Source organism: Argentina silus (genome assembly GCF_951799395.1).
Source record: "Argentina silus genome assembly, chromosome: 5".
Taxonomy (NCBI): Eukaryota; Metazoa; Chordata; class Actinopteri; order Argentiniformes; family Argentinidae; genus Argentina; species Argentina silus.
Window position 1 is genome coordinate 13,943,439 of NC_139659.1, and position 14,498 is coordinate 13,957,936.

The 14,498-nt window shown below is 51.5% G+C and overlaps 1 protein-coding gene across 2 annotated transcripts in view; it reads left to right on the forward strand.

The window, feature by feature from the left end:
- Nucleotides 1-14,498, forward strand: part of shroom3 (shroom family member 3) — a 39,574-nt gene that overhangs the window by 22,975 nt on the left and 2,101 nt on the right. For both annotated transcript variants that reach the window (XM_083670159.1, XM_083670158.1), the window contains 7 exons: nt 3,175-5,358; nt 6,280-7,507; nt 9,508-9,584; nt 10,242-11,111; nt 11,430-11,873; nt 13,153-13,255; nt 13,728-14,012. In XM_083670159.1, the coding sequence (XP_083526285.1) occupies nt 3,175-5,358; nt 6,280-7,507; nt 9,508-9,584; nt 10,242-11,111; nt 11,430-11,873; nt 13,153-13,255; nt 13,728-14,012 (5,191 nt within the window). The remainder of the gene's footprint in view (nt 1-3,174; nt 5,359-6,279; nt 7,508-9,507; nt 9,585-10,241; nt 11,112-11,429; nt 11,874-13,152; nt 13,256-13,727; nt 14,013-14,498) is intronic.

The following is a 14,498-nucleotide window of genomic DNA, read 5'->3' on the forward strand; positions in this document are numbered from 1 at the left end:
GCATTGTTCTCTTCTTCTTTTGATGGGATTACATATTTTTTTAGGTCAGGGAACGAAACATTGGTGGGGTTAATGATTTTGGCGGGTTTTGACACTTTAAGATGTTTTATTGTTGCTGACCATGTGCATCCCTTCATGGTCACAATTGACCCATCTTCTAATGGCTACTTCCAGCATGATAATGCACCATGTCACAAAGCAAAAGTTGTCTCAAACTGGTTTCATGAACATGACAATGAGTTCAGTGTTCTTCAGTGGCCTTTCCAGTCACCGGATCTGAATCCAATAGAACATCTTTGGGATGTGGTAGAACGGGAGAATCACTGCTTGAAAGTTCGGAAAAATCTGCAGGAATTGCGTGATGCAATCATGTCATCATGGACCAAAATCTCAAAGGAATGTTTCCAACATCTTGTGGAATCAATGCCACGAAGAATTGAGGCTGTTTTGAGAGCAAAAGGAGGCCCTATCCAGTATTAGTGTAGTGTTCCTAATAAAGTGTTGGTGAGTGTATGTGACCCTAAATGAAATTACAGATTGAGCCTTTACTAGAGATAGCTCTGTGGCCAGAATGCTAAGGGCTAATATTGAGCTATCGTGCGAAGAGCATATCTGTCTGCTTTATTTATCCAGCAGTGAGTCATCTTGTCTGCCATGTAGACACTGTGACTTATGTATCAGAACAAGATGTATACATACACCAGGGGAGGCTAGTGGAGGCAGAAATAAGAGGACAGGGTCATTGTAACCCATGGAATGCAATGAGGATACCATTCCTCCTTCCATTCCATGCGTTACAATGAGCCCATTCTACCTCCACCAGCCTCCACTGACATACAGTAAGCAATTCTGACATCACCAAGACAGGAGTAAAAGTTGCAAATATTGCCATCGAAATCCACAATACTATGATCTTTGAACACAGCAAGCAGGATAGTCATATTGCCTAGACCTAGTGAACTGCAGAAGACATGTTTTTTTTTTTTTGTTGCCCTTTTGCTTTTTTAATGGACTACTTAACAGGAATTCAGTCCATTGTCTAGGTGCCAGGTTGTATCTTTAAGCGCCCCCCCCCCCCCCCCCCCCCCACAATTAACAAGGCAGTTAAAAAAAAAACTCTTAGCCAACTGCCTCCACATTGCTTTAGACAGCTTGTTTATGTAAATATTACTTGTCATTGTTTCGGCAAGTACATTCAGGCGTTATCAATGATAGCAGATATAAAGAAGAGAGAATGTGGGTGGATGGGGGGGGGGGGGGGGATGTTGACGCAGTCTGTCGGCGACAGAGGGGCATTCCTGATGACACGTCCTCACCTCTACGGTTCCCATGGCGACTCCCTCAAGGACTGTGTGTCTCGAGCTGTCCAATGAGGCTGGTTGTTCAGCTGTCAGAGAGAGAGGTAGAGAGAGAGGGAGAGGGGGAGAGAGAGAGAGAGAGAGAGAGGGGGATAAAGATAAAGACAAAGACAGGGAGAAAGAGAGGGAGAAAGAGAGGGAGAGAGGGGTACATTGCAGCCCACTTGTGGAGAGTAGGAAGTGTAATTGAGTTGTTCATGGTTGAGGGAGCGGCGCTATAAGAACGATTGTGCTGATCCCCAGGCTGGGTGACGTGTACACATTAATTACTGCAGCAGAAATACCAGTGGGCCTCTACCCTCCCCCACACCTCTACACACACGCACACACACATTCATGCACGTATGCACACACGCACACACACACACACACACACACACACACACACACACACACACACACACACACACACACACACACACACATTCATGCACGTATGCACACACACACACACACACACACACACACACACACACACACACACACACACACACACACACACACACACAATGACACACATACATACGCACGGACACACACACACTCATGCACACACACACACGCTCATGCATGTATGCTCACGCACAGACACACAAACACGTTTGTGCATTTACTCACACACATACACTCATGTACACTTGCGTACACACACACACACACACACACACACACTCCCCGCCACCCTCCCTTCAGCACCTACATAACCATACAAGGGCAGCAGGCCCAGAGGCCCAGCGTCTCTCTTCTCCGAGGCCTGGCCAAGCCCTCTAGCAGGCAGGCAGGCAGGCAGGCAGGCAGGCAGGCAGGGAGGGAAGCGCAGGCAGGACAGCCAACTCTCAGCTCTAGTTCTCGGGAGTCGGGACTGCACATGTTTATTTTCATTTAACCTTTATTTATCTGGGTTAGTCTCATGGAGAGACCTGGTGCTCCCCTGCACTAGACGCCTGTGTAGATTCAACGTGTCAACCTGGTCAACAAGTGTTCATCAAGCCCATGAGTAGTTTAATCAGTTGTTAGAAGCGGGGCCGCAACATAAATGTGCACTCCTGTGGCATTTAGAAAATATCTCTTCCTATTAATTTGACTTGAATTTATAAGCCAGTGAGATTAATGAATTTCTCTGTTATTTAGTTATTTACAAGTCAAGTTCATTTTTTTTTTCTTTAATCTTTAACAAGTATTGATTTCTTACATGAGTATGATGTAATTATTTGACACATTTGCATGTATGTGACACACAAATCTCATGTCATCGACTCCACCGCAGCCCATAAAGATAGCAGGAGAGTTGTGTGAATACAGCGGCTGGTTATTGATGGAGGAGCTACTTAATGATCCCTACTCTGTCCGAGCCACAATCAACCAATATCTCTAATGATTGACTCTTCTCAAGCACATCACAATGAATATCACTGAGATATCTTTCAAGGTTGTATTGTAAAACGGTGAAGTCGGTGTTATACTGGTGTATACGTTTATGACGTGTATGGTCTGGACGGGTGATAACAACCCAAGTGGTTTCATTTCCCCGGAAAAAAAGAAAAAGGAAAGGTTCCACTTCAGACTCGATAGGCCAGTTAATGAATGGTATTTACCAGCAGCGATCCTCTGGGCTACTTCCTGTTCCCTGAAACCTTACTTCTGCCTATTGTGTTCAGAATAACAGACAGGCAGACAGAGACAGACGGGTAACTGCGAAGTTTACTCAAACTGACTTCTCTCTACCCCCCCCCCCCCCCCCCTTTCTTTTTTTATTGTGTTCAGAATAACATACAGACAGACAGGTAACTGACCTCTCTCCCCCCCCTCTCCCCAGTGCTTCTACCGCAGACCTGTCAGGCTATGAGTCAGGATACCTGAGGAAGAGTCCTGACCAGTACAGTTCCAGAGGCAGCATGGAGAGCCTGGACCACCACTCCCACCCGGCCTACAGTTCCTGCCACCAGCTGTCCGCCTCCAAGTCCTCCAACAGCATTGACCACCTCCACAGCAAACGAGACTCCGCCTACAGCTCCTTCTCCACCAGCTCCAGTATCCCAGAGTACTTGACGGCAGCGCCCTCCTTCAGTAAAGAGCGCTCTTATTCCATGGAGACGGTTCCTCAAAGGGGCGGGGGTGGGGGCGGGGCTGAAGGCATGCAGCAGGCGGACATCCGCTACGTCCGCACGATCTACGACCCCCAACAGGGCGTGTCTCAGGAGCACGAGGTTAGCTCTGCCTCTGCCGCGCTGCTACGCAACAACGAGGCCCGCGGCGGGGGATGGTACCGGGCCGGGGGAGGCGGGGTCAGTCACCGTGGCAGCAGCAGCAGCAGTAGCAGCGGCAGTGGCAGCAGTGGTGGCAGTAATTCCGCCTCCAACCGCCACAGTGTGGGGCCCATCTGGGGCCAGGCGTCCAGCCGCAGTTCCTATGAGAGCCTGAAGGGGGCGCCAGCCCCAGCGCCTCCCCTCCGCAGCGACAGCTACGCTGCCATCCGGAACCACGAGCGGCCCAACTCCTGGTCCAGCCTGGAGCAGGCACGCTCGCTCAGGGCGCAGCACAAGGGCTCGTGGCACCACTCCAGTGGGTCGGTGGCATCAGGCGGGAAGGGCTCATACGGGCCCGAGGGCCAGCTCCACACAGTCATAGAGAAGAGCCCTGAGAGCAGTCCCACCACCAAGCCTAAACAAAGCTCCCTCCCCGCCCCTCCCCATCCCCAGGCCTCCTCCCAGTCGGGACGCCTCATGCTGCCCACGGGCATCTACCCCGTGCCCCCGCCCGAACCACACTTCGCCCAGATGCCCACCAGCTGCCCCAGCCCCAGCAGCGGCGTCTACCCAGCGCTGGCGAAGGAGAGCAGCAGGCATGCCCTCCATCAGGGCATGGGGTTGGGTGTGGGGGTCAGTGTGGACGGGGTCGGGGTCGAAGTGGCGCTGGAGAACGGATACCAAAGCAACCCTTCCTCCTATAACACCACCACCACCTCCACCAGCCTCCAGACCAACCAGCCCCACGACCACCAGCAACACCACCACCACGACTTCACTCAGCCCAAACCACCACCGGCTCCAGCCCTGCAAGCCGACAGAGGAGGTCACGAGGAGGCCCCGACCAAATGCGGTCAGTACCGGCCTCACTTGAGGGCTGGAGGAGGTGGAGGAGGTGGGGGTGGCCCCCCAGAGGGACAAACCGCTGTAGTCCCAAGGCAGAGCCACCACCACCACCAGGGCCACCAGGCTCACAGGCCCAGCTCTGCCCAGTCCATAGGCCAGGAGAGGAGGGACCCCTACACCCCGGTCCAGCCCAGGGGAGAGAGGCCCAGGTACCCCCAGTCCCAGAGCACAGAGTACCCTGAGAACCACAGCCACAGGCAGGGGACGGAGGAGGCCCAGAGCAAACACACTGAACACAGCCACAGCACTCATGCAGAGCCTGAGCCATTGCCCAGTAAGATAGCACAGGGCCAGGTGGCACAGGGGGGCCGTGGAATCAGCAGTACCACCACCATCACCACCCCAGCCCAGGGCAGCAAGGTGGACCAGCGTGGCAGTGCCCACCTCAGACACTACAGCGATTCCAGTGCCATCCACCAGAGGGAGCACCCTCTGACCCGTCTGGAGAATGCCCTGGCAGAGGTACAGCGCTGTGTCAGCCCAGAGAGCAGCCAGGGCAACCACAAGGGCAGCGCCCGCAGCCTCTCCGTCCTGGAGAAGGTCAGCCGCTTCGAGCGTCGCGAGCAGGGGAAGCCGCGGAGCCAGAGCACCAGCCATGCCAGCCAACATGGCAGTCAGCATGCCAACCTGGGCACCTCCCGTCCCAACCAGCCCCAGCCTCATGAGAGGTCCAAGAGCACCCTCGCTAGCATGGAGGACCTACGGAACATGCTGGAGAGAAGCAACAGCAACGGACCCAGCGTTGCCCAGAGAACACACAACTCCGCCTCCTCACATGGGACGGGTATGGTGGCCCATGAGGGCCATAGGGAGCAGCGGCGAGGGAGCAGTGAACATCCCGAGCTCAGGTAAGCATATTGATTTATTACCATCATCATGGTCATTGCACTACTACTCCCCTCCCCTGCTCTTACTCAATACCACTGCTCTTCTGTACATACCTGTCCATACTGTTCATACTGTTCATAATGCACATAATGCACATATCCTTATATTTTCTTTAACACTACTGCACATACTGTACATACCTGTTTATACTGTTTATACGGCATTCCATATTTATATTTATTCTGCTATCTACCTCATGTTACTGTTAATACATATATACTGCTAGACTGCATTACCCATACAGCTCATATGCTGCTACACTGTTCATACTGTAAGTATTTATTCTGCTATAATGCTACTGCTATACTGCACTGCTTATATTATACTGCACTACTTACTGATCATATATTGCACTACCTGTAAATACTGTTCATTGCACTTTCTGCTATTTTGCACTTCTGGTTAGACGCTAACTGCATTTCGTTGTCTCTGTACTTGTACTCTGCACAATGACAATAAAGTTGAATCTAATCTAATCTAATCTAATTTCTTTTCGCTATCTTTTTTTTAAATATCAGAAATGTATTGCCTTTATCAAACAAGGTCATTACACATTTTCTTTGCCAATAATGACATGGCTAAATGGGCACAGTGGCTTATAAGGCTCATGAATTTGAGCTGAAAACATAATACAAATGAACTTAAACTGTCACTAACTGCTAACTAAATTAGCATGTTTGAAATGTCATACCTGAATCATCTCATTCATTTAAAGATATTTCTATGAAGATATTGACTTTCGAGAATGTGGCGTGATTTGGGCATGACATTTCAAAAATGCTAATTTAGGGTCCCTTGACTTCCATTGAAGGAACCAAATATTTGATTTTGTAATTTGGGTGGACTATTCCTTTAACAATGTATTTCCTATGTCCTTCCAGGGGCCTCCAGGACCCTGCTTTGGTGCTGCAGCGAAGCCGGAGCACCTTCCAGCTGGGCCAGGATGAGAACGGCCAGGACCAGAACTTCCCCTGGAGGGATGACCTTCAGGACCTCCTGGGCACCATCCAGGACACCTCCTTCAACCGTACCTACCGCGACAGCCTCAAAGACGCCCAGTCCAAGGTCCTCCGCTCCACCTCTTTCAGACGCAGGGACCTCAGTGTCTCTAGTGTCAGCCCTCCTCCCGTCCCCACCAAGCACTTATCCCTGGACCGCAAGGCCCCCAAAACCAGCCCCAAACCTACTAGTAATATTGTCTCTACTTCTCTCACTACGACCTCCCCTCACACCCCCAAAGAGAGGCATGTGGTCACCCCACCAGAGGTGGAGAGGGAGAGGTACAGTCCCCCAGAGCTCCCCAGCGTCCCAGCGGTGGGTCCCCCCGTCCGCATCGGGGGTCGTAAGCGTCTCACCATGGAGCAGAAGAAGCGCTCGTACTCTGAACCGGAGAACATGCACGAGGTGGGCATGTCGGATGGAGAGAGCTCCTCCCACAGGAAGTTCCTCTTGACCGAGACCAGCGTGTCTGACCGGCGGCGGATGTTCGAGATGGCCGTCAGTCGCAGCATGTCCGGAGCGGGAGGTGGTGCTCCCCCCCAGGCTGCCACGTACCGTCCGGAGCTGAGGCAGCAGCAGCAGGACGCCCTGGCCGAGTACATGGAGAGGAAGAGGGGGGTCCGGAGGTCCGAGGGTGGCCGGCCCCACAGCGCCTACCTGCAGCCTGGGTCCTCCTCCTCAGACACCTGGAGCTTCTCCTCCACCTCCAGCCTGATGTCTCTGCAGGACCCCGGCTTAGATGGCTTCTCTGGCGGGGGACGTCTGTGCTCCACCCTGCCCCCTGGCCTCTACCCAGGCAGAGCCACTACCCGACCCACCCAGGCCCCCGTCGCCCACCTAGTAGATCCCCATGGCCCTGTCACCACCCACAGGCCACAGGACAGGGCCTGGGAGGGAGAGCTGTTTAGACCCAGTTCAGCCCAGGCCTTTGAGCCTCTCCGAAGCCAGGAGTTTTCCCAGCAGCGTGATGGGGCTTTTGAGAGGGTGGCTCCAGCACGCAGCTCTGGGAAGTCAGCCTCTGCAGAGGACCTGCTGGAGCGCTCTGAGAAGAGGCCTGCTCCCCAGCACTTCAGGTCACGCTCCTCTCCGTCGGTGGAGAGACTCAACCAGGTAGTGTACACTCTCTCTCTGTCTTTGTCTCTGTCTCTGTCTCTGTCTCTGTCTCTCTCTCCCCTGACCCCCCCCTCTCTCCCAGGAAAATAGAAGCACATTATATTGGCTCAGTGAAAACATGTGCTGGTTTTAGCTTCGGTTATAAACCTTTGGGCAGCTCACATCTCAGCTGGGCTTGGTGGTGAAAAAAAACACCATTCTCACAGCTGTGTCTGTATGAGCAGACAGCAGACAGATAAACTCAGTGTCTTCGTTCTGAGGGCAGGGAGGTAAACCCAGTGTCTCTGCGCTGAGAACCCATGAGGCAATAAGTGTCAGCAGGGTCAAAGACCGGTCGTCTTGCTGGGCTAGCATACATGCTGCTGTAGTTTATTCTCAGGTTCAGGAATGAGCAACAGCAGGTATAATCAATCAATAGATTTATTACAATCGAGTTGCAACATGTTGCAACAAGGGAACAATCTCCAGCAGCGCAGCAGAGAAATGGTCCAACCTCACAGCAGGGCAAGGCTTTCCATCAATCAATGTATAAAACCAGTGTTTAGCACATTTACGGTCATGAACTGTATGACCTTGTGTAGCGGGGGTGATTTGGAATCTCACACTCATGGTGGGTAGCCCTGCCTGAGACATGTAAACCGATGTCTCGGACCCTCAATCCTTAGTGATGTCCTCTTGGTCTAATGGTAGATGCTTGGGTATTCCACTCTGGAGACCCGGGGTTCGAACACTGTATTTCACACTGAATGTCTGTCATGGGTTATTTTGCAGTGTAGATGTTCAGTAGTGAATGCCCTAAGGGGGTTACTGAGGAGGAGTATGTCTGTCTGTCTGTCTGTCTGTCTGTCTGTCTGTCTGCCTGCCTGCCTGCCTGCCTAGAGGGCACAGGTGACACTAGTCCTGTCCAGGGCTAGCTAGCTCCACAGGAAATACCCAGAATCTTGGGACTTCCTGTGTGGTGCCACTGAGCCTGCCCGAGAAGCAGGGTGCTGACTGATAAGGCCCCTGTGTGCTGTGCTGTGATTGGCCTGGCCGGGGTGGGGAGGAGCAGCCATAGATAACGGACATCTTTGGGAGCGCTCTGTGCCGATTGGGTCAGGAAACATGGGGGGGGGGGGATGGATGGGGTGGGGGGGGGATAAAATAGCCATTTATCTCCCTTAAAGATTACACCCTTAACATAAACACAGCTTTTCACACGAGCGTGGGCCGCCGAGGGGGTGTTAGCTAGGCTAGCTCAGCTAGCTCACTCTCTGGGCATAGAAGAACTGCTCTATCATGGATATACAACCTAAACAGATTTGTTGTATTCCCCTTCATGAATTCAATAAACCAAAAATAAGACATATACATGACACACACAGTACAGTTCAGAAGGGTGAGGAGATCCTGGAGCAGGGGAGGCTAGTGGAGGTAGAAATCGGAGGACGGGCTCATTGCAATGCACGTGCGACACCATTCCATGCATTGCAATGAGCCCGTCCTCCAATTTCTACCTCCACCAGCCTCCCCTGTCCTGGAGTGTTGGTGAGAAAGCTGTGGTCGTGTCTGGCCTCAGAGCGAGGCTCCTCGCAGCACATACCAGGCTGAAGAGCTAATCCCATGATTCATAGGCTCTGACATGTGCACCCCATGACGACGCCACCGGGGAAATGTTCTGGCTCCAGATTCATCGCTGAATGTAAACACAAATAATGATGAAAAGATCACCGAGGTCATTCTGTAGGATATGATGTATGTGTACGGACTGTTATTGTTTCATTTTTGGTACGGTACGAGCAGTAACGGTTAGATAGTGCTCACGGCTGCAGCCCAGTATTCAGAACTGCTTTTCTCCAGTGATCTGCTCTGCATCCAGAACCATAGTCCCCATGTATAGTCCTGCATCACCCACCCTGGAGTGTTTTGATTGACCCCATTCTATTCTATTTGATTTTATTCTATTTGATTCTATCCTATTGTATTCTAACTAATCACTCACTGCTCTTGCATTTCAGGACTTCATGGGAGGAGACTTGAGAATGTTTGGGATCTTCTCAACAGAGCCTCAACTGTTCACACTCACTGACAACAGGTGTGTGTGTGTGTGTGTGTGTGTGTGTGTGTGTGTGTGTGTGTGTACATGCATGTGTGTGAGTGTGTGTACATGCACATGCCTGTGTGTTTGTGTGTGTGTTTCCACCCTCTCGGATTGTATCAACCGCCACAATCATTACATATACAATTGTGACATTTCCAGCTCTCACAATCACATAGTTGTGTCAGGCCAAAGTGTTTTCCACATGCAGTCACCCCCTCAGACGTTTCCCTCGAAGAACAACAGTTTATGATGAGAGCTGAAAATGTTTTAAAACATGCTGACTTTTAAGGCAATACTCCTCCAGTCCCTTCCTTACTTGGTCAGTGGGGCTCTAGGCTATTGGACTGGACTCGCTGTGACTCTGTACTCTGCTCACTGCTATTTTGGAGCTGAATTGTCCTTGTGCAGAATAGCTGGCATTTCAGAAGAAAACTCCCTGGCATGGAATGGAAAGAAAACGTGATGAGAAATTAGATGTCAGGGATGTTTGTGATTGGGAAACGGGTAGGACTGGGAGATAATATCAATCGTGTGTGTGTGTGTGTGTGTGTGTGTGTGTGTGTGTGTGTGTGTGTGTGCGCGTGCGCGTGTGCGTGTGAGCGGTACGTGTGTGTGTGTGTGTATTCATATGTGTCACATTGTGTGTTGTAGGGCCATAGAGAGCCAGAAGGCTGAGAAGCTTGCGTCAGCCGCCTCCCAGCAGCGTGTGGAGCGCTACATGCTGAACCAGGGCCCGTCCCAGAACAACACCCCCGTGATCCGGAGGGAGAGGCAGAGGAACCCGGACCGCCAGCGGGCTAACAGTGCCTCGGGCCTCGCCGCCTCTGTGGGCCTCCCCTGCCCTTTCTCCCCCCCTGGCACCCCTGGCACTCCTACCAGCCAGGACTGGCAAGCCAGCGAGAGGCTGAGCCAGGCTAACCTGGACGCCATTGCCTTCCCCTGCCTGATGGATAGTGCTAATGCTGATGCTAACGCTAAAGCGAACTTTAGCCCGTGTCACCCGGATGGTCAGAGAGATGTAGCCACGCAGGGGGTGACCAGACAGAGCTCCAGTGACACCAGCACGTCCGAAGAGACCCTCAAGGACTTCCCCAGGGAGGGGCCCTGTCCTCAGGCACTGGCTGCACCAAAGACCGCCCCACCTCCACCCTCGCATCCACCCCCGCGTCCGCCGCACAGAGAGGGCAGGGAGAAGCCATCCTCTCCCCCCTTGTCCCTGACCACCACCAGCTCCAGCCACTGCCCCTCTTCTCCCAGACCGCAGCCCCTCCCCTCCCTGCGGATCTCTGAATCCAGCCTCCAGATGGCGCCACCCCCGGTGTTCTCGCAGGACGATGACGAGGTGTTCCTGCCGCCACCGCCGCCGTCCCCTCCATCTTCCCCGCCGGCCGTCAGGGAGACCGACATCATCGAGGACTTCCCCCCACCACCCTCCTTCCTGCCCCCTCCCCCCCCGCCAGCCAGAGAGAAGGAGGAGGATCAGATGGAGAGCGGTCGCCATGAGCAACGAACCAGCGACAGGTACACAGAGACTCCCGCCCCACCACACACGCCATGCCACGCCGCCACGCAACACCGCACCGCAACACCACACCACCACACCACCACACACACCATGCCACGCCACGCCACCGCACCACGCCACGCCACACCACACCACAGTACCAGTGTCCTTCATAGGTTGACTAGGAGAGCATGACATTAGCATCATAACCCCTGAAAGTATTTTTGGCACTCATTTGAGAAAAGGTAATGTGATACACTGCTGTCTGCCCGTCTGTCCGTCTGTCTGTCTATTCAACTCTGCTATCTGTCTGTCTGTCTGTATTTCATTCGCAGCTCTGCGTTCATGGATGCTGTGAGGTCAGAGAGGAAGCAGTCAATCCCATCCCCCCCTCTGGTACCCCCCTCTGGTACCCCCCGGTCAGCCCCCCTGAGACCCCCCAGCCTCAACACTGAACCGGAGCCCCAGCCCCTCTCCCCCACCAGTCTTCTCTCAGAGGAGAGGCCCAGTGGTGGTACTGTTGCTGCTGCTCCTGAGGCCTGTGAGGCCCAGGAGAGCCTGGGCCCGGAGTACCAGCTCCTTCCCAGAAGAGAGAGGTCTGCTGAGGAGCTGAGGGTGGAGGCGCTGGCCAGACAGCTGGTCTCCAGGGATAGATCTCTGACCCCCATCCTGGACACCTGGGGCGGAAAGAACACCTTGGATCTGATGGAGGAGATCTTCCCCAGCGACGGAGGGAAGTCGCCATGGCAACGCCGGGGGAGCAGCTGGTTGGAGGACAGGTGAGGGGTGGCCGAAGGTCTGGTGAGCCACAAGGCCTCCTGGAAATGAGGAAGTGCAGGATTTTTTTATTCATGTTATGCAACTCAATGATTGGTCGGTGTATTGGATCAGAGTTCATCAACACAGGTGCACAAAGAGCCTTTTGTGAAGGCTGATTATATTATGGCTCCTAAATATTGCTTTTGATCTCTGTTATCACAATACAATTTACAACATAATGACAGTTTAATGTTTTATTGAAGGATATTAAGAAAAGGCAACTGAATATTAAGCTTATAACTTTGTGTTGTATTTGGGTTACATGTGTACACTATTATATTTTGAATAAGAGTATGGTTGAACAGTTGCCGGCTTTTCAAGGTGAAGTTACAAAATCTCTTCTAAAGTAGGGTCTGTTTTGTTTTCGTCATGGACATATTGTTTGAAGAGAGAATGTTCACATTAAGGAGGATAACAATTCAGTGACACAAAACAAAGTAGTGAGAAATACTACTGAGAACAGCTAATGTCTCAGCTGTAGAGATCTGTGGAGTGAGGCAACATGGGACCATATCACGGTTATGCAGTTGGACTGTAACATGGCTTCCAAAGTGGAGCAGCACTGCCACCCACTGGCGTGATTTAACATTACATGTTTTAAAGCTAAATGTGTCCCTCCATGTTCGGCAGGAGTTTTTTTTTAAGTAGGCAACTCCAATGTTATAATTCATTCAGCTACAATTAATTCTTAAGACTATTCCTTATATTCTCAGTTGGGTTTATGGATGTAGGTGGAGTGGGGGATGGAATGTTATGCATGTATGTAAGTGTCGATAACATGCCTAGACATGTTTTAAAGAAGGAACAGTGGCTGGTACAGTTGTCTAATTGTGGTTGTTTCACAGTTCTATTGTGTCTCAGGATTAGGGTGAGTGTGATTCACTATGGCCTGATTCTCCTGAGGAATGCATTTTTAGCATTCTTCCTGTCACACAAAATAGGCCAGTCATGAAAAGAAACCAGTCAGTACACATTCCTGATGGAAGGGTGGTGGTTTGGTGGGAGGTGTGTATGTGTGTGTGTGTGCGTGTGCGTGTGCATGTGCGTGCGTGTGTGTGTTTGTTGTGTGTGAGAGAAAAATCACACCCAAACACACACCCACATTACCACAATACTTGCATGGGGCGTAACATTAAATTCAGCACTTGTGTTACAATGGACAATTTCAGTGCTGGTGTAATTGTCAATACATACAAATAATTCTGAGCCACTCCTCCACTCTTGTGTTTGTGTGTGTAGGAGACAAGATGACAGCTGCTCTACTGGGCATGCTCAGAGCCAGAGCCCAGATGGAGGGATGGAGACTGACCTGGATGAGGAGGCAGACCTCAATCAGAGGAAGGTCAGTACCATAATTACCTTGGAGAAATGTCACCCAATCATGGCTCATATGACCGTATTCTGAATCTCACTCCTGTTAATGTTAAACTGACTGACTGACACAAAAGTGGCTTTTTGTCTACAATTAAAAGGGGACTTTTAATTGCACTTTGGACACTTTTCCAGTGTTCCTTATGGCCTCAATCAGAGGAAGGTCAGTACCATAATGACCTTGGAGGATAGGATCATATGAGCCATGGTTGGGTGACATTTCTCCATCTCACTCCTTCAACATTAAATTGACTAACTGACATCAGCCATTTTGTCCATGATTAAAAGGACAAAATGGCACTTTTGGACACTTTTCTGGTGTTCCTTATGGTCTTGGGCATGGCATGGCAACACACACACAGCTCTAGATATTCAGGCCTTTTCCTGTAGTAGGCTATTAACTGTAGTTACACTATACTAACTCCTGTCCTCCTGTCCTGTAGGTGGAGCTGTTGCAGGCATTGACCCTCAGCGTGGCCTCGCTGCGTGGGGAGAGGGAGGAGCTTGGGGAGGAGCAGAGGAGGTACAAAGCCCTGGGGGGCCACATGGAGGCGCTGGTCCAGGAGCGTTGCAAGCCCAACGAGTGGGACAAGTACCGCATGTTTATCGGCGATCTGGACAAGATCGTCAACCTGCTGCTGTCTCTGTGTGGCCGGCTAGTCCGGGTGGACAACACCCTGTCAGCCATGGAGAGACAGGAGGAGATGGAGGATGGCGCAGAGGAGAGGGTGAGGGTCCCCTGTGCGCACACACACACACACACACACACACACACACAGAACATCAGCCTTGGCCCTCAGACAGTCTGTAGTCATAGTCATAAAGCAGCTGAATCAGCATGACGTCAGGTGATAGGATCAGCAGTGTCCCCTCTCCTATCTGTGTTTTAGTCACAGACTGTCTGTATCTACGTGCTTACACACACTTACAATGTGTACTTATCAGCCCGGTCCCGTTTGTTTTACTGGTGAGTGTTCAGGGGAGGTGACATCATCCTGTCACCTCAGCCTCCCCCTTAATGATGGGGTTCATGAGATTTATTTTAGTCGTTGATTTAACAGGACTTCCTTGTTGTGAGTCAGTGATGTGTTCAAGCGGATCTCTAAACTCTGCTACGCTCTTATCTCTAGATATAGTTTGTCACTTCTATTTTAGGAAGGTTTTCTATCTCAGAGGTCAGGGTTTTAACAAACTCAGCTGATCATTACTTCGGT